Source organism: Pecten maximus, chromosome 10, assembly GCF_902652985.1.
Source record: "Pecten maximus chromosome 10, xPecMax1.1, whole genome shotgun sequence".
Taxonomy (NCBI): domain Eukaryota; kingdom Metazoa; phylum Mollusca; class Bivalvia; order Pectinida; family Pectinidae; genus Pecten; species Pecten maximus.
Window position 1 is genome coordinate 38,906,533 of NC_047024.1, and position 20,086 is coordinate 38,926,618.

Sequence of the window (20,086 nt, forward strand, 5' to 3'; positions counted from 1 at the left end):
GATTTCTTGAAATTCAATGTAAACAAATTTCGCATTAGATCTGGCCTAGCACATGGAGCAGACGATGTGTTTACAAATCTATAGATATATCTTCTTTCGGTTCGGCGACCTACTTTTGTATCATTGCGCGCGCGTGGCTATCCTACACCGGAAGCGAGGTAAGACACACACAGCAAGCATGGGTGTATTTACCTGGACAGACCAGTATGATACCGGTAGGGATGAGAGAAAGATTTATAGCTATCTTACATAGCATTTCACACGCGCGGAGTAATCTGCGTTCAAGGGGGACAATTCTTACAACGTCTTCTGTTTGTGTTAACATCCGACAGTCTTTATCGTCGGTGTTGGTTTTGAAACGTTGGACTTAACTATCAAAGATAGCATACATTCTGAGATAAATATATATCATATCAGCAGTAAACCAAGAGGGCTTCGCGGTGAAACAAGACATTTCATCTGAGGGAAAATATAACTCCGTCACTGTAGACTAGGCCTACTGTAAGTACAGTCCTGTTGTAAGTTACAGTACAGTACAGACTTAACTACCTACAGGTTTGTTCATTTGCCATTAAAACGTGCAAACACAAACAATCAACCGGCAATGATATGAAGTTTAATAAAAGCCAGAAATAAAAAAAAAAGTTTATAAAAAAAGAAAATGTCAAACATCATAACCGATGAAATGGTTCCGTTTGCGTCAGCACAGGGGCCTGGAATTTAGGCCCACTCGTGTCAGTTACCTGTGTATTTGGAAATTGGGAATTGGCTCTCAAATGAACGAACATACGGTAAAAATGACACCCCTCGTTCATATCAAAAATATTTATTTTAATTGGAACTGATGAGTCTATATTTGTGTAGAGTAACCAGGAAAACTAACTGTCGTCCTAGCCTTTCAATATGATCATCGTTATCGACTGACCTACCTTCGTCATTCCATCAAGAAAACCGGTTTAACACTTGTAATCCTATATTACAGAAAAGATCGCATTCTCGTATCGAGTCACTGTTTGCTGGTTCACACATGAAGTTGCCAAAATCACCGTGAATTTAAAATTACCAACCACGAAACATCACCGCGTCATGGCGATCGAGATCGACACCCTCAATAGCCTTGAACTATGAATGGAATTCCAATGACAGTCGTGACGTCATGCAGTGACGTACTTTTTTGTAAAAAAAAAATGTGACTTGGCATTAAAAAGTACAGTGTTCCGTGAAATGATTAGATATGTCGAGGTACAAATCAAAGTATATGTAAAATTGGAAAACTCATTTCAGCGTTGGATTTTTCAAAGAATTGTTGATAGAACTTCTTTTTCTGTTGACAATTTGATCACGGCCATGTCAAAAGTCGGTCAGAAGAAAATGGATGGCCGAGGGACACTTTCGCCCGAAATTTGGAAGTGATATGAGAGGAAAAGACTTTTCATTATGTGTATATGTAGGATAGGGATTTTCCACCCGAGGGGTCACAAAATATGGTGAAACCCCAGGCTTGCCGTCTTATAATCTCCCATGATTAAATTATAACTCGCAAATACTTTATTATGGGTAATAACATTGTATATAAGGACATATTTTTAAAGAGGTGTGGTTATTCAGATAATTGTGATACATGATATCCGTATACATAAGTACATAATTGTATTATTCCATATCTATTTTTTTTCAAAATAATGGTTTCCCGATGGTTTCATTGCAGTGTAGTATATTTTGAGATTTTCAGCCTTTTGCGAAATGTAACAACAAAACTCTTTCTGTATGAAATATACTGATTTTGCAGATATATTTCATTCGAAATGTTTGATAATACATATTGATGCTATAAAAAGCGGAATTTTGTTGTATTTACCGAATACATGTAGGTTCATGGTGCAAAACTTTTCATCAAAAGTTTATTTCATACTTTTGTTTAGTCATCTCATAATAGCTTTTCATATATGTTTGTAGCTTAAAAGGAAATATCCATGGTGGTGTAATGTGTGAAAAATAAGCCAAATATCAAAAATAACATTTTTTCAATGAAAAACAAAGTGTTAAATGAAAACAAATGTGATCCTTGTTACCTTTGACCTATCCTAGTTGTAAGGTCATAGATGAAAAATATTGAAAGAAAAAAATATGAGTAATACCCTATTTCGTTTTATATAACGCTCAATACACAGAAGATTAAATTTATGAAAAAATAGAATTAGAAAACTTGTTCATTTTAGCGACAAAAACGCTCAAAAATCTCCGAACAGGAAGGCGTTGAAATGGTCACAAAGGAGAAGAGTTACTTGAAATATAATACAATTATACTTTGGTTTGGTTTGGTTTATTTTGTAAATACACACAAAACAAACAGACATGAGTAGCAAACACACACAAAATGTAAGAGAAATTTGTTATGAAAATAATAGCATTGCTATAACTTTGTGAACAAACAGACAAGTATTGTACTTGGATTATGATCTATAGGCACCAGATCAATGAAGCTGTAGTGCTTGATTATTAACACAACTATCATTTCCACTATAAACCTATAGTCTTGATTGTCTTGGTATCATTATCATCCTCATCATGGTACGTATTACCACAGTGACAGGTAAGGGTAACCATCATTATCGTTTTCATCATGACATATATTATTCTTATAATTATCATCATGGTGTTGCGTAACACAATAATGATAACTGTACTCATTATCATCATCATGACACATATCATCAGAATCATCAGGTGATCCATACACTCATCCTTATCAGACTAACTGCGCTGACTAGCCCGCGGTTTGGTAGTGAAAATTTATGTCATAAATCTTGATGAAAAGCTAGATTCTTATCTCTTTTTCTGTACCAAAAGTTTCTTTATTATTCTTATTACAATCTAGATTTTGGTATTTCTCACTACGTTTCATGAACATTTAACAATATCCCATATGGGGTCAAATTCTGATGACCTTTGAGATGTATGTGTATATCATTTCTGGGCGAATCGTCAATTTGTTGATGTTCGAAGCAAACCATTTCGGCACACCATGTATATGCTTTCTGGGACGAAATGACTTGAAACATTGACAATTTATACATGCAAGCCATGCTCTCGAATCATGCTAATTCGGACATGTAAAATTCACTTTCAAGATTCTGGAAGAAGTCATTTGATTGGCTAATCCAAAAGGTCACCCTGAGGTAACCCCTTATAGGTGAACATCTAGATTCTAATAAAACTGTTCTTTAATAAATCTTCATAAAAAGCCAGTTTGTGAAGTATCTTCATCTAGGTGTACTAAATGCTTAGGTATGCCATTGAAAGGAATGAGGAATGCAAGCTCACGAGTGACCCAGATCCAAACACATCACATACAATGTAAGGATATATGGATTTTTTTTTCAGCTGAGTTGAATATCGTTTGTGCTCCTATATGTACTTGTCTGTTTTGATAGGTGTTATATATATACAAAGCAAAAGTGATCACTCTGTTTTTATAGATGTTATATATATACAAAGCAAACGTGATCACACCATAATTTTTAAACTGCTGGTTTTCTATAAAGAAACGCTGAAACAAGAAATATCTTTAAAAAGGATAAAACGGCCTAGTTTTAATGCTGGTGGTTATAATGTAAAACTGCTGGTGAAATAAATCAACGAACTAATAACAAAATTAGATCAGTTTGAATCATTTTTGGTGATAATAAGACTGCATTTGAATCAGGAATATAATCTTATTAATGTGTCATTTGAAAAGACACATCCACTTATTCAGCTTGCATTTAATCTTAAAATTGTTTCGTTTTTAACTGCATATCTGCATTTTGCATCTACCGCTACATTGATCAATCACATACATTTTGTACTTCATCTAGACGAGTAACGCCACCTGTCGCGTCATTTCCGGGACCAAAAGAAAATTATACGGCTATGCCGAAAAAAATTGTAGATATGGATAAATATGTATTTGATAGATTACATGTTCGCAACATCATCATTTCAAAATACCCACTGCCCTGGTAGGGCGTAAGAATTGTACCTGCTGTCCCCATTGCGTGAGAGACAACTAAATTTGGAATTTTATATTTCCTCTTCTTTCTGAACAACTTCTTCCTAATGTCTCCTTTAACAATGCCTCATTTTGGTCTTTAGTTGAACGTTCACCCCAGTGAGGTAGGCTTTGAGTTCTGTCTCCTGGCCGAGACATACCAGAGTCATTGAGAAATGGTAGTTACTACTCCTGCTTAATAAGCGTTCAGTATTTTGGGAGTGGAGCGACTGGTTGGTCCCTTGTCAGTATAATGTGACCTGGTGGCCATGGGGTATCCTGCTAAACGTCTTCGGCAGTATGCTTCAGTGAGGTAGCACAATAAATCGACAAAAGTTCCGGCCTATCACAAAGAGATTTAACACGTACACACCGCTGCCTCCAAATCACACATACGCACAAAACACGCATGCATGCAAACACGGGAGACCGTCCTTAAATGACCTTAGTTGTAAATAGGACGTTAAACAAATAAAACCAAACCAATCAAAATCTCCGAGTTAATAATAACATAGTTATCAATTAAAATTTGAACTTAGCTTTTCATAGTTTCCTATGATTATAATTAAAAGATAGGGGTTATGTCAATTCCATTGATATTGGCAACTTTAGTTTAAATTCCATGTATATTTTGCTAGGTTTCATTGTTTCCTTCAGAAAATCAGATAGAGTATAAAAAAATCTAGATGGAAGTAGATCAAGATGTCTTATCAAATTTCAAATTCACTATGATATGAAAACAGACGCTATTTTATAGGTGTGATTGCATTTTGGTAATCAGCCTGTGTTGGTTTTATTAGATAAGCAGCTATACATTTCTGAAATTAATTCCCTCTCAATTACAATTTAGATTGATTAAAGTATATTTCAGTTTAACTAGGTAAGATATTGACATGTTAGTGTATTGGTATGTAGCCGTCATAAAATTCACACAGAAACCAGATACCATACTGAATAATGTTAAAATGGTTTAATTCTTTGTTGAATAACACAATTTATTCTGTCGAGAAACGGGTAAATTACTAGAATACATGTACGTGAACTGAAAAAATGCAAAGGTGGAAGGGCGAAAAGAATTCTGATCAGGGCTTGTGGAAAATTATCATCGTAGTTGTAATGTATTCTGTGCTAGTCACTGCCGGTTGCCCTAGTGTCTAGGACTGCAGTTAGAACTACCCATATTGGAACTCTTCTGTATCTGGAGTGCTGAATAAAACTACTTCCTATATCGTACCTCATGGTGTCTGTGGTGAATATAAAACATGGTGTCAGAATCGACCTCCATCGCTCACAGTTAATGCCATCGACATTGGAAAACATAGAACATCATAACTAGAAGACCTACCATTAACAATGGAAACAGGGAACATAAATTCCACACTCAAACTCAACTGGGAAGCAACTGACCTTCATCCAACATTCAGAATTTTGGTTTTCTGGACCACTCAACAAGAAGTCAGAGGAAGAAAAATGTAACTACCTGATGATTTGGATAGGAAATAAAGGTAGGGACATCTACTCTACATGGACACTGACTGAAGAACAGAAAAAGTCCTTTAACTATCTCAAATCAGAGTTTGAGAAACATGTGAAACCTAAAGCTAACCGTGTTTACTCGAGATACAGGTTTCTGAGCAGATCTCAGAAGGAATCAGAAACATTTGAAAAGTTCCTCACTGACCTTAAATTACTGGCTAAGGATTGTGGCTACCCAGAGGAGGACAACATGATCAGAGATGCTATTGTGTTTGGGACTAAAGACCACAAGGTAAGGGAGAAATGTATAAATGAGCGTTCTGACCTGACCCTGGAGAAGGCTACTAATTTCGCTAGAACAGCTGAAATGTCTAGAGAGCAAGTGAAATCTATCGAGGACAAAACAATTCATATAATACATAAAAAGAGTGCGAAACAATCCTCAAGAGGCTCCCAGAAGTTTCAGCAAACTAAAAAACCTCCAAAGAATAAGTTTGGTGAAGGGAGATAGTCAATTTGATTGTAGGAACTGTGGAAAAACTCATGGTTATAAACAGTGTCCTGCATTTGGCAAACAATGTGCGGCCTGTGGGAAAATGAACCATTTTGCCAACAAGTGCATGTCGCACGCTCGACAAAACCCTAGTCAATATCAAAAGAAAAAGGACAAATTAAGATGCGTTAACACAGTCGAGTTTTCAGATGAGGAGTATGACGAGTTATTTGTTGGAACAATTTTTGTTGGCTCTATGGAAGTTAACAGTCTGCGCAATGACAAATGGACAGAAAGTCTCCACATCCACAAACGTCCCATTAACTTTCAACTGGATACTGGTGCCAAGTGTAATGTTATTCCAAAGAGTGTTATACAGCAACTTAACAAGAATGTTACACTACAACCCACACCAGTGACGCTCCGATCATTCTCCAACCACTCTATTAAGAGCCAGGGAAGTGTACTTCTGCCTTGTTCCTATAAGGGCAGAGTCAAAGACATTCTATTCTATATTGTAGACATATATGTTAACCCAGTGCTTGGTTCAAAAGACTGTGAAGACTTAGGTCTTGTACAACGAATTTACACAGTCAAGCAGGAAGACAAGTCAGTGCCTTTAGGGATTTCTCCAAAATACTCGGACGTGTTCCAAGGATTAGGATGTTTGCCAGGAACATACAAAATAAAAACAGACCCTTAGGTTTCACGACTATGTGTATGGTCAACATGTGGAAGTGGAGTCTGACCATAAGCCCCTCTAAAGTATCCTCAAGAAACCGCTACTCAGTGCTCCTCCAAGACTTCAAAGACTGATTCTAGCTCTTCAAAGATACAATATTGAGGTATTCTTCAAACCAGGAAAAGAACTGTTCATAGCAGACCATCTCAGTCGCTCGTACTTGAATGAAACTAGAGAATCACTTGTACCTGAACTCCAAGTTAACGAGGTACACATGACTGCATACTTACCCATTATGCCTGAAATGAACACACAACTTCAAAAAGAGACGGCGAACGATCAAGAACTTCAAATACTAATGGATACAGTTCTGGAAGGCTGGCCAAATGACCGATGCGACGTATCATCAACCATGAGACCGTACTGGAACATTCGCAATGAGATATCCTGCATTGATGGAATATTATATAAGTCTCACAAGGTAGTCGTTCCAAGAGCTTTACAAAAGAAGATGTTGGAAAAAATCCACTCTGCTCACCTTGGCATAGTGAAATGCAAGGATCGAGCGCGGGAGATACTGTTTTAGCATATGTCTAAGGACATTGAAAACTATGTAAGCACATGCCAAACATGTGCAAAGTATCAAAATGCCAATCCTAAGGAGCCTATGGTAGCTGCTGACCTGCCCTCAAGGCCATGGTCCAAGGTAGGGATGGACTTGTTTGAATTCAGAGGTAACCACTACCTTTTAACTACTTCTCAAAATGGCCTGAAGTAGAGAAACTTGAATCGCTTACTACAAAATCGGTCGTAGTTCATGTTAAGAGCATGATCGCCAAGTACGGAATCCCTGACGAAGTAATCAGTGACAATGGGCCACAGTTTGGAAGCGCAGAGTTTAGAGAGTTTGGGAGAGAATACGGATTCACACATACTACATCAAGTCCATATCACGCGCAGTCTAACGGCCTGGCAGAACGTATGGTTCAAACGGTAAAAAGACTGTTATTAAAGGCAAAGGACCCCTTTTTAGCCTTACTGGAATACAGAAACACTAGAATTGATGGTGTAGAAATCTCTCCAGCACAGATGTTCTTAGGACGTCGTCTGAAGTCACCATTACCAACTACAGCTCCACTGTTAACACCTAATATGAACAACACTGGTACCTATGCCAGTCTGAAGTTACGCCAAGCAAGGCAGCAGGAGAACTTCAATAAACATGCTCAGCATAAGCCCCTCAAGGAGCTAGATCCAGGGGACAGGGTTATGTTAAAACACCCTGTGAAAGGAAGCTGGGAACCTGGGACAGTTGTGAAACGCCATGGTACTCCACGTTCATATGTAGTATTTACTACAGTATGATTTTGAATCTCACTCAATAATGATCATCTTTCTTTAAGGATGTTCTAGTAACTATAATGCGTTCATAATCTAGTCAGCTAATTATCCATATTTAAACATTCAAATAATTTTATATTTTCATAAGGAGAAGGATGTGATGTATTCTGTGCTAGTCACTGCCGGTTGCCCTAGTGTCTAGGACTGCAGTTTGAACTACCCATATTGGAACTCTTCTGTATCTGGAGTGCTGAATAAAACTACTTCCTATATCGTACCTCATGGTGTCTGTGGTGAATATAAAATAGTAGTGACTAGCATATTATCATCACCACGGAGCTATGAATCATCATTATTATGAAATGTTTCATGTTATAATGACGTAAACGTAATATTTACAAGATGATGAAATATTAACATGTTATTAAGACTTCATCACCTGATATCACGTGTCCTCATTTGTTATTATCCTTTCAGTTGATCATCCTAATTATCATCACGGACCGTTATTTTATTATCCGTAGTATTTAAAGTTACAATGTGATGAAATATTTACAATCCTAGGTCAAGTTCTTTATTACTTTAAGCCTTTTGGCTCATCCGTAGACATGTGAATATACATATTATAATAAAATAATCACGTTCGCACTTCACACACACCGACAAATGAACGTGATATATAACGTTTAGTGTAGAGAATAACCATAACATTATTATTATAGTAAATTAAAATACATATACATTAACAATTGCTGGTATATTGTAAAATTTACAGATTGTAAATACCAAGTAGACATCATGTAGGCATATTAATTATATCTTTATCCAATATACACACATGTATGCCTGTTCACTCATATATAAATAAAAATGTACATACATATGTATACAACACTTATATACATATATACCCTCCAACATTTTCATATGTATTATATACATGTATACAACAATTAATTTACTATTGACATCATAAACAATATCATATCATAGATTTGTACTGGAATCGCCCATAGAGACAGATCAACTACTTATATAGTAATAAAACATATGTGTGCGAAACATTATATCACTATACACAATTATTTAAGAAATAATTAACGATGACTCGTGTATTGTTGCAGGATATACAACTCGGACTCGGATATTTTGCAATTAAATTAATAACGAAAGCCGCAGGCCTTCGTTATTAATTAAAATTGCAAAATATCCTCGTCCTCGTTGTATATCCTGTAATACATGAATCATCGTTAATTATTTCTATTCTACCATGTACTGTTTAGTTCTGAGATCGACCTCTTTCTAATAGAAAAACAGCAAAGAAACCCCGGGAAAACCCTGTAATTTATTTCTTGAGTATTGCCTTATTTGTTGATGAAATATACATTTCTTTACAGGCACTACAGTACTACGATCAAGAGCATATATATGGCGTTGAATATGAAAATTAAAAAAGGGGGATAAAGAAAAGAAAAAAAGGGGGCCTCCGTAGGATTCGAACTCGCGTCGTGATAAAACTTTAATGAAAGACTAACCCATTAGCCCACTCGGCTATTGTAACCTTATAGAAATAAGTGAATATTAGATATATAAAGTTGTAACAGCCGTGACTCACGAGCGTGTATTATTGGCACGAGCGTGTATTATTGGAAAATAATACATGGTTTTAAACCAATCAAAACTGCCGTTGCAAAGCAAACATGGTAGAATGGTTATTAAGCCCTACTAATCTTCTCTTCCTTGCGAACTTAAGATATTTAGCAAGATTTGAGATATCCTTTCTATTATTTGGTGTTAACAGCTCTATTAATTTGAACATGCTAGGATTTCTAATATAATGAGGTTTAAGGTAAAACTTTTACGCTCTACCTGCATGCCGATACAAACAAGGAAACGTTTTGTGAAAGGTGAGGAAATAGGACATGTCATCAGCTTCACACGTAAGCTAGGTGATTTTATGTGACGCTAATATTGACTATTTAAACTAAATCGGTTATGGTTTGTCACTTGTAGTGAGAAGGAGTGATAACGAGAACAACATAGACCGTCTGTACCACTGTATGATCGTGTTTCTTCTCCAGGGTAAGACAATAAATTATGTTTTTATCTAACAAATAGGTAACAGGAAAATTTTGGAATAGCGAACATTATTTGAAATATTTGAAATAGTCAATCATGCTTATTGTTTTAAACTGCATCAAATAAGTCACCATCCGTTTCTAATGATTGTATTGTTCAGAAAATGTTTTATTCAGATTAGATATAGCCAACGTTATATCTAGTTTATTATTTCAGTTTGTACCCGATGTTTTACCTGGTTGTCTCGTCTGGTTTGTCTGGGTCCGACCTTCAACGTGTACTTAGCCTACATAATGACCCGATAACGTGTGTCGCATTTTACATTGTTTATATACCCCCACCAAAAATTCTTTGGGGGATCCTCTTTTTACTTATTAAGATGACACCTTTTTAGTATTTCATCCCTTATTACATCACTTTTGAACCCCAATTTGATACTATGTATCGCGTTACAAGAGATACATCACCCCTTACATATGTTGGTGTATTGATTTCCTAATAAGTTATTATTCATAAGCACAGATCAGGTGGAGTATAATCATTAACATGGAAGTTCAGGTCTAAACGTGCTTTTTTTAAATATCATTATCATCGCACATTGTAGTCCACCTGTAACACTGAATGATCGTGCTACTTCTCCAGGATAAGACTATGATTCATGTTTTTATCTAACAAATATAAAGAAAATTATGGAATAGCGAACATGATTTCGAATATTTGAAATAGTCCATCATCCTTATTTAAGAAATAATTAACGATGATTCGTGTATTGCAGGATATACAACGAGGACGAGGATATTTTGCAATTAAATTAATAATTAATTAAAATTGCAAAATATCCGAGTCCGAGTTGTATATCCTGCAACAATACACGAGTCAAAGTTGATTATTTCTATTCTACCATGTACTGTTTAGTTCTGAGATCGACCTCTTTCTAATAGAAAAACAGCAAAGAAACTCCGAGAAAACCTTGTAATTTATTTCTTGAGTATTGCATTATTTGTTGATGAAATATACAGGCAATACAGTACTACGATCAAAAGCATCTATCATATGGCATTGATTTTGAAAATTAAAAAAAAAAAAAAGAAAAAAAAAAAGAAAAAGAAAAAAAGGAGGGCCTCCGTAGGATTCGAACTCGCGTCGTGATAAAAATGTATTGAAAGACTAACCCATTAGCCCACTCGGCTATAGTAACCTTTTATGAAACGGGTGAATTTTAGATATATAAAATTGTAACAGCCGTGACTCACGAGCGTGTATTATTGGCACGAGCGTTTTTTATTGGAAAATAATACATGGTTTTAAACCAATCAAAACTGGCGTTGCATAGCAAACATGGTAGAATGTATTATAATGCATCAACTAACTCCGACCGTTTCCAATAATTAAAATGTTCAGGAAATGTTTTATTCAGATTAAATATAGCCAACGTTACATAGTTTTATATTTCAGTTTTATTTTTTACCTGGTTGCTTTTACCTGGTTGTCTCGTCGGATATGTCTTGGTCCAACTTCAATGTGTACTTAGCCTAAATAATGACCTGGTGACGTGTGTCGCATTATACATTGTAATATGGTTCGAGTGTTCCCTTACTTTTATTGGCCAATTTCCTTTTTTCCTCACAAGCACCAATCAGTGAGTAGACCTGATCTTGCCAAAATAGCTCAGATGGGAAATTCCCCAGGCATTGCCGACCTATTCGTGCTATTCATAGCACGAAAAGGTCGGCAATATTTGGCTCTAATGACGCAACGTATTAGTTTGAACAACAACCAAATCAGAATGCTGAAAAACAAAGGATTGTTCGGCATCACTTTGTTTACTATATGACAGACGAGATATCCCAACGTTTTACTACAATAAACGAAGAGGAATTAAAAGATATTTTGATGAAAAAAGACTTGTTGAACAACCGGAAAAACACTTGTGCAACAAAACTATTCCGACCATATTAAGTTACAAATAAAGGTCAGTCTACATGCCGACTTTGAACACTTTAGTTAACATGATTTAGACAGGGTCGAATCTGGAGATGTTTTCATTCATTTTAGTTTGCCATATTACAAAACAGTTTTATACTATACGGCCGAGGTGAACAAACTCTTGACCAGGTCCGTATTGTCTCGTGTACACCTCCACACAAGTCTATAATTGTTTAGTGTATATAAACCCCCATCATCAATTTCATCGGTGGATCCTCTTTATACTAGTTAACACGAAACCTTTTTAGTATTTCCCTCCTTATTACATCACTTTTGAATCTGAATTTGATACTATATATCTCGTTATCAGAGATGCATGACCCCATACCTATATCGGTGTATTGATTTCCTAATCAGTTATTATTCATAACCACAGATCAGGTGGAGTATAATCATTAACATGGAAGTTCAGGTCTAAACGTGTTTCATAATATCATTATCATCGCACATTTTAGTCCACCACCATCATATGATGAAGCTTCATCCGTGGGCCGCCAGTAAACAATCATTGTTACCGCTATTTCTCAGAGGGTACAAGGATTTTTCTAAAATTTAGTTTGTAGCTTTGATCCTTTGATTTGCATATCAAACTTTCAGACTGATCGAAAAACGAAATGACCGATAGCCGCCCATAGTGAATTTTAAGTTTCATTTTGTTGTAAATATCATATTTGAGAAATGAACCAACAGATATTTCAATGTCTTTTATAGTTTCGTCTTTGTCCCTAATTATAAAAATTAGGAAGTGAGGTTGTAGAACGGAAGTACAGTAATCGTTGTCATTGTGATGAATTTAAGTCGACAGGATGTATGTGGCAAGAGCAAAGGGAGAAATAAGAGAACAAATCAATCTACAAAATATGTATTAGTTCCTCTGGGATCTCTTCTTTATATACAAATAAGAGGCGACTAGTTGTGGAAACATCCACTCACCACACATGTTCTTGGGACTTTGGAGATGGCCAGAATATAATATGTATCCAATAAAGGTTTTTAATCCTGCAACTACCACCGCATTGTCGGAATACACCCACGGTATATATTTTTGCTGTATACGGCAGTGACGGAAAACAGCTGTATTTTGGAATCTTAGCACGAGCGTCAATTCGACTGACCTACTTCAATGTGAAACAACGTTTAAAAGGCGAACATATTTTTGACACCGTTTCACTCAAAATTGTTTGTTATATGACTGTTGCAGGATAAATAGAATACATGGTCAGTGTCTTAACATATAAGCTGTATTTTTGGCTCATGACAGAAAGGCAAGATAGCCTCCACTTATGTCTTTCTTTACCCTCGCCAAAATACAACTTATATTTTAAGACACTGGTCATGTATTATCTATATTGTTGAAGACAAAGAGATTTTCTACCATGTCTTCTATTTAGGGGACATTGAGATGACAAAAAATATCGTCAGCCACACTCGGGATCTTAAATAGTTCCTTTATTGCCTCACTGCCGGGAATCAAGTCCGACTTTATACAACTCTTGCTGTTTCGAGGACGTTAAACCAATCAACACACGCTTGATCCCTGATACATTGAAGACTTTTCTTTGAATTTAAAAGCATTATGAACATTCGTGCATATATATATATATTTGAACATGCTAGAAACTTAACGTTAATTATTTAGGATTATATACTCATAATTTCAATTTACAGACTAAAGATGCCGTATATACCAGAACGATTCCCGCGGTACAAGGACTATGTTATGCCGCCCTTCCCAGCCCTGAAAAAGGATCTGTCAGGACAATATGACAAAATCAAGAACTTCGATTCAAGAGATTCTGACATTCTCATTTGTACTTTTCCTAAATCAGGTACCATTAAGTGTATACAATGTTTTAAAGATTATTCAAATGTATTGAATAACACTAGCTGGATAGTGTTTCATAAAGATATATGTATTACCATGACATATGAACATATTAAATGGTCATATCTGTTGAATATTATTTCAAATCAAAGCTTTCTGTTGTCCAATGAACGAAATAAATACTTGATGCATGTAAGAATAAAAGTACTGATATCGATGCCACTACTCTTAGATACTACCAGATAATTGCGGCTAGTGTTCTCAAATGTAGAATGAAGGACATCAGGAATCATTATATTGTTTTTGACAGTGTACTTCAGTACTGGAGTAGCAATATGTATTAATGAAGCCAGCAACAGTTCCGCGCTATAACAATGAAACAACTACATGGGTGGTCGGGTGGTATAGTGGTACCGTCCAGGCATACAAGTGTGATTAGTAATGAAAATGTGAATTTGCGAAACTATATTATAGTGAAATTTCACATCAACCAACTCAATATAGGTTTTAAACCTAGCCATTTTCATCAGATGGAGATGGTTAAAGCAAACGACACATTAAACATTAACATAATTAGATTGCTCCCAACGGACCTCTCGGTACACATCAGTATTTGTGCTATACTTCTCCAATCTAGAATAAAGTATGTTAGGAAATGCACTGATCACCATCTTTATCAACCGTACACAATGCCCCTAACGTTAACTACTCATTTACAAAAGTGATCGATATCACGTAATCTGTAATTAATTGCAATCGTTTATACCGGAAATAAATCAAAGGATTACACATTCCTGAACATCCAACTCGCATCGAACTTTACCTTGACCTTTAAAATGAACGAGATAAAAATCTTGTTGGTTTTAGATTACATGCTAGGGTCGTGCGGACTCAGTTATATGGACCATCCTATGTTTATCCATGAAGTAGTAAAGCTCTGTATTATTATCTTATTGGTATGGTATATAATTATTTCTACCACAATACCCTGTGTGATTCAACTCTCAGACCATCAGTTAATCATTACAGCTGTTGATTAACAATCTGTTTATACCACACGTGGTATAAACTCTGTACGCATTTTGATTGGCTAACACGGTGAACTTTGACCCAAGCTGCAATTGTTATTGACGTCATCAATAATCTAATGACGTCACATCACCGGGTCCCGGACGTCACCGGTACACTTTATTTGCATACGCGAAATTATACTTGGCCACGTTTCCCTTTGATTCAAGCCGATATTATTGTGGTAGAAACAGGTCACACGACTCGAAATTGTTGGATATGGAATTTATTTCACACTCGTAAGTTATTTTTTAAAAGTTGCAAAAAACACTCGCTAAAGCTCGTGTCTTTTGTAACTTTTAAAAAATAACTTACTCGTGTGAAATAAATTCCATATCCAACAACCACTCGTTGTGTAACCTCTATATAACTCAATCTCATTTATGGAACACAAACATCAAACTATCGGCAGACTTTAAATCCCTCCGTGGATTCCCCTAAAAACGTTAACATTCCTACAAGCAGCAAATCAGATTTTTTTATTATTAAAAAGTGAAATAATTTGATTCTTTATAGAAAAAAAAACAATGTGATATGAACTAAAAAAAGGAAAGTCAAAACCAGTAGGACATTAAACAATAATAAACCAAACCAACACCAACATACCGCAAGCTCCCAAACGTCAAACAATACATAACCAAACATAATGACGTGGGCTGTACAATGGAGGTCTCGACACAAAGGCTTGCAATATATCATGACAATACCACAACTAAGTAAAGCAAATAAACCAACATAATAAACGTAATAATATTACAACCATATATGGCCATACAGTTTATAATTTACATTGATATACTATCCATTTATCATGTTTTCATTACATTTAAAACAAGCATTTCAACTTTGTTAAATATTGGATTTATCAAACTTTAAAAAATGACAAAAACACCGGGGAAAAAATAGAGTAATTCATACATTATGTTCAGCTTTATACCATAGTCATAGCAAAAATCATGTAGATCAGGTATGTACATGATTAAAACAATAACATTTTTTCCAGGGACAAATTGGGTTAATGAAATAATCAGCATGATGATGAGAGGTTCCGCCGAATACGATACCGTATATAAGCATACAGCGATGTTAGAAGCATTAAACGACTTTGGAGCCCTTGAACAAATTCCGGAGAGCACTACTCGAATTCTTAACTCACACATTCCTCTTGGGGATCTGCCGCCGAAACATATAGAGAATGGATACAGGATTGTTCACGTAATGCGCAATCCGAAAGATGTAGCCGTGTCCTTTTATAACCACATGGCAAATATCAAGGATATGACGACGATGAAGCCATCTACTGACTTCCCAATCAGTTGGCCTCTGTTTATAGAACACTTCGGTCAGGGAGAGGAACGTAAGTATTCACTATGTAGTCACAAACGCATTCTAAACGAACTTTTCTAGGTAAGTATATTCGTTTGAAGGCGTCAAAATGCATTAACGATGCGTTGAATTCTTTTTTCTCTTTTTTTATGCTAGCTTTACTGTTTACGTTGTACATGTACAATTTTCGTTTCAGAACTCTACGGAGGTTGGTTCAACTACGTAAAAACATTCGAAAAGGCAAAGGAAACCGGTAAACTGTCCAACGTATTCACGATATATTACGAGCAACTAAAACAGGTGTGTTATTTTTTTCAAAAGTTTTTATACAACAAGGGAAACAGGTTAAGTTAGGTTAAGCATTGTTTAACGTTCAATCAACAGCTGAAGACATTCAAGGTTTGTTTTAGTATTGTCTACGCCCTAACAGCAACTATGAGCGAGTTGCATGTATGTTATATTTATGGAAGGCTGCGGTATATTTTCTGAAACTGATATTCACTTTATTCAGCTACTTCAATGAAGCCCTTGGCCAGTATAACGTGATCGGGTAGTTGTACTGCTTGGTGTGTTCGTCAGTATACTACAGCGATTCAGCGAGGTAGCACTATAAAGTTGTAATCAGTTTCGCACTTTCACAAGAAGACAAAGTGCTACTTCAATGAAGCCCTTGGCCAGTTGCTAGGTGTGTTCGGCAGTATAATTCAGCGAGGTAGTGGTATAAAGTCAACATCAGGTTTGGTTTGGTTTATTTTGTTTAACGTCCTATTAACATCTAAGGTCATTTAAGGACGGCCTCCCGTGCGTGCGACATGTATGCGTGTGGTGAGTGCGTATGTGTGTTTCGGGAGGCTGCGGTATGTTCGTGTTAAGTTTCCTTGTGGTAGGCCGGAACTTTTGCCGATTTAAAGTGCTATCTCACTGAAGCATACTGCCGAAGACACCCCACCCGGTCACATTATACTGACAACGGGCCAACCAGTCGTCCCACTCCAAATATGCTGAGCGCTAAGCAGGAGTAGCAACTACCATTTTTAAAGACTCTGGTATGTCTCGGCCAGGGGACAGAACCCAAAACCTTCCCCACAGCGGCGAACGCTCAAGTCCGGGCCGCACTTTCACAAGAAGACAAAACACAACTATACCATCGTCAATTTACGGTGCATTGAAAGGACCAATAAAGAGCTTGTGTTCCCATTACAAAACTTTCCTTCTTCACTGCTCTGCGATCACGTCACCCCATTGAGCTTCAATCACGGGTCGAAACTATGATTTTTAAAGATTGGGACAGAACTCAAAGCCTTCTTCACAGGGGTATATTATTTCATCCGGCGGTACTTTTGTTTTATGAGTATAATGTTTACTTTGCAGGACCCCATGCCCATTCTTAAAGCCCTAGCTGCGTTCCTTGGTGTAGAGGCCTCGGATGAACTTCTGGAGGAAATCAATGACAAATGCTCGTTTCAGAAAATGTCAACCATTGGCGAAGAAGGGAAAGATAACACATTGGTAAAAAAGATGTCAACTACAGGGAAAAACTTCCTTTTTCGGAAAGGTTTGTATATAATTACAATTTACTCATGTCAACTACTTTTTTTTCAAGATATTAGGCGCATTATAATTAAAATTTCCAACTGACATAGCGGTCACGGGCAGAATGCAAAATGTAATGAGTTTAAGTATATTTATATTTGTTGTGAAACATCACTACATATTCTTACCAAACAAAATAGAAAGTTAACATTTTCATTGGTGCAGAGGTATAAAGAACATGTTCCTGAAATCAAATGTTACTGAAAATGTTTTGATCGTAGCTGGACTTTCACTAGTATTGGTGCTTACCCTGCGGGTTTCTGTAGTTATTTGTCGTTATTTGACATAGTTCGTCTGTTTGATGGTGCTTCGTATTATGTTCTTGTGGTGATTTGCAATGTTGACAAAACATATGCTCACCAATATCAAACAGAAACAAAATCCGTTTGATGATTGGTAATCTTTTTGAGATAACAGTGATGTAGTTAACTTTTTTTCTCTCTTCAACGATTCATTTTGTATGAGGTATAACTATCATATACGCTATGGCTATTACATCAAAGTCCTTTGGCTTGCTTAAAACCAATCTATATGTTTCTTCCTATGTGTGCTTGGGTATGATTAAGAATCCACAACTTGTATTTCAGGAGAAATTGGAGACTGGAAAAACTGGTTCACCGTGGCACAGAACGAGGCGTTTACCTCCCTCATAGAAACACAAATGAAAGACTCGAAATTGAAATTTATTTTTGAATGAATATCGGAGGTTAAGCGTCACATTCGATTCACAAAATGGATATGTCGTCACCGTTATTCGATTTGGTTTGGTTTGGTTTATTTTGTTTCATGTCCTAGTAACAGCTAAGGTCAAGACTAGTGCAAATATAGAGAGGTATTGAACACATTTGTAACCAAATTCAACAAAATAATGGCAGGATATAGTCCAGAATGAGCAGGTTATGCAATCTATACTCTATGAACTGTTATACCAGATATGACCTTAGCTGTTAATAGGACGTTAAACTAAATAAACCAAACCAAACTAGATATAAACCTGTGATGAACAGGCTATGTAATCTATGTTCCACGAACTGTTTAATCAGATATAAACCTGTGATGAGCAGTTAATGTAATTTATGCCCAAAATACTGTTTAATCAGATGTACACCTGTGATGAACAGGTAATGTAATGTATGCCAAAAATAATGTATAATTAGATGTAAACTTGTGATGAACAGGTTATGTAATGCATGCCAAAACTCATGTTTAATTAGATGTAAACTTGTGATGAACAGGTTATGTAATGCATGCCCAAAAAACTGTTTAGTTAGATGTAAACTTGTGATGAACAGGTTATGTAATGCATGCCCAAAAAACTGTTTAGTTAGATGTAAACTTGTGATGAACAGGTTATGTAATGCATGCCCAAAAAACTGTTTAGTTAGATGTAAAATTGTGATGAACAGGTTATGTAATGCATGCCCAAAAAACTGTTTAGTTGGATGTAAACTTGTGATGAACAGGTTATGTAATGCATGCCCAAAAAACTGTTTAGTTAGATGTAAACTTGTGATGAACAGGTTATGTAGTTATGCCTCATGAACTGTTTAATTAGATATATTTACATTATGTGTTGCATTTGCCTATATGTCGTTAACCAAATTGTATTCATGAGACTATACTACAATTTACAGTGATTCGGTCAGTGTAGTAATACAGCTCAAGATGATGCAGGTTAAAACAATGGCCGTCAGCTACTTTCGGCCTAGAGAGCTTTCGAATGCTAGCATTTATTTACATAAATCACTACAAAAATAAAACAACTTCCCAAGTTGTAAGAGTAATATTTTATGAATTTTAAAATAACATGTAGTCAACACAAAATTACTATAAGTGCCATTCTTGATCTATACGAAATTATCAAATTGCCAATGTCGTCACGCTCACAGGGCCTCGTTTCCGAATTTTCCGAAATGCAATACACGATAACATTGAACATTAAAAGTCCAGTATTTATAAGAATAAATCTTGTGAAAAATTTGGAGTATCGACATGATTTCCGATTGTGCATGTAAACGGGATTTTAGTTTTGTAGTTATCTACTGATGGCAATGGCCTACCTTACAAAATCGAGCCCCTGTGAAGTTGAACTTCGTCTGCTAAGTTAGCGACACTGATCAATGTTACCGGTTAGACTGGAATCTGTTTCGAACGAACTATCCTTGGAAACATTTTCACCTACTGTCA

The 20,086-nt window shown here is 36.1% G+C and overlaps 2 protein-coding genes across 2 annotated transcripts; both read left to right on the plus strand.

The window, feature by feature from the left end:
* The first annotated feature begins 7,509 nt into the window (after positions 1 to 7,509).
* Positions 7,510 to 8,046, plus strand: LOC117336693 (uncharacterized protein K02A2.6-like). Its single transcript, XM_033897304.1, has one exon. The coding sequence runs from the start codon at positions 7,510 to 7,512 to the stop codon at positions 8,044 to 8,046; it is 537 nt and encodes a 178-aa protein (XP_033753195.1).
* Positions 8,047 to 10,001: 1,955 nt separating this feature from the next.
* On the plus strand, positions 10,002 to 19,880 carry LOC117336516 (sulfotransferase family cytosolic 1B member 1-like). The gene is made up of 6 exons (XM_033897127.1): positions 10,002 to 10,104; positions 13,756 to 13,916; positions 15,984 to 16,337; positions 16,503 to 16,606; positions 17,678 to 17,861; positions 18,487 to 19,880. The coding sequence occupies exons 2-6, from the start codon at positions 13,763 to 13,765 to the stop codon at positions 18,594 to 18,596; spliced, it is 906 nt and encodes a 301-aa protein (XP_033753018.1). The 5' UTR covers positions 10,002 to 10,104; positions 13,756 to 13,762; the 3' UTR covers positions 18,597 to 19,880.
* Positions 19,881 to 20,086: the final 206 nt, after the last annotated feature.

Bases quoted from the DNA above. Each gene is read 5' to 3' on its own strand.
- LOC117336516 (XM_033897127.1), top strand. From the start codon at position 13,763: ATGCCGTATATACCAGAACGATTCCCGCGGTACAAGGACTATGTTATG. The intron at 16,338-16,502 runs GTAAGTATTCAC...TTTTCGTTTCAG, and splicing joins CTTCGGTCAGGGAGAGGAAC to AACTCTACGGAGGTTGGTTC. The intron at 16,607-17,677 runs GTGTGTTATTTT...TTTACTTTGCAG, and splicing joins ATTACGAGCAACTAAAACAG to GACCCCATGCCCATTCTTAA.
- LOC117336693 (XM_033897304.1), top strand. From the start codon at position 7,510: ATGATCGCCAAGTACGGAATCCCTGACGAAGTAATCAGTGACAATGGG.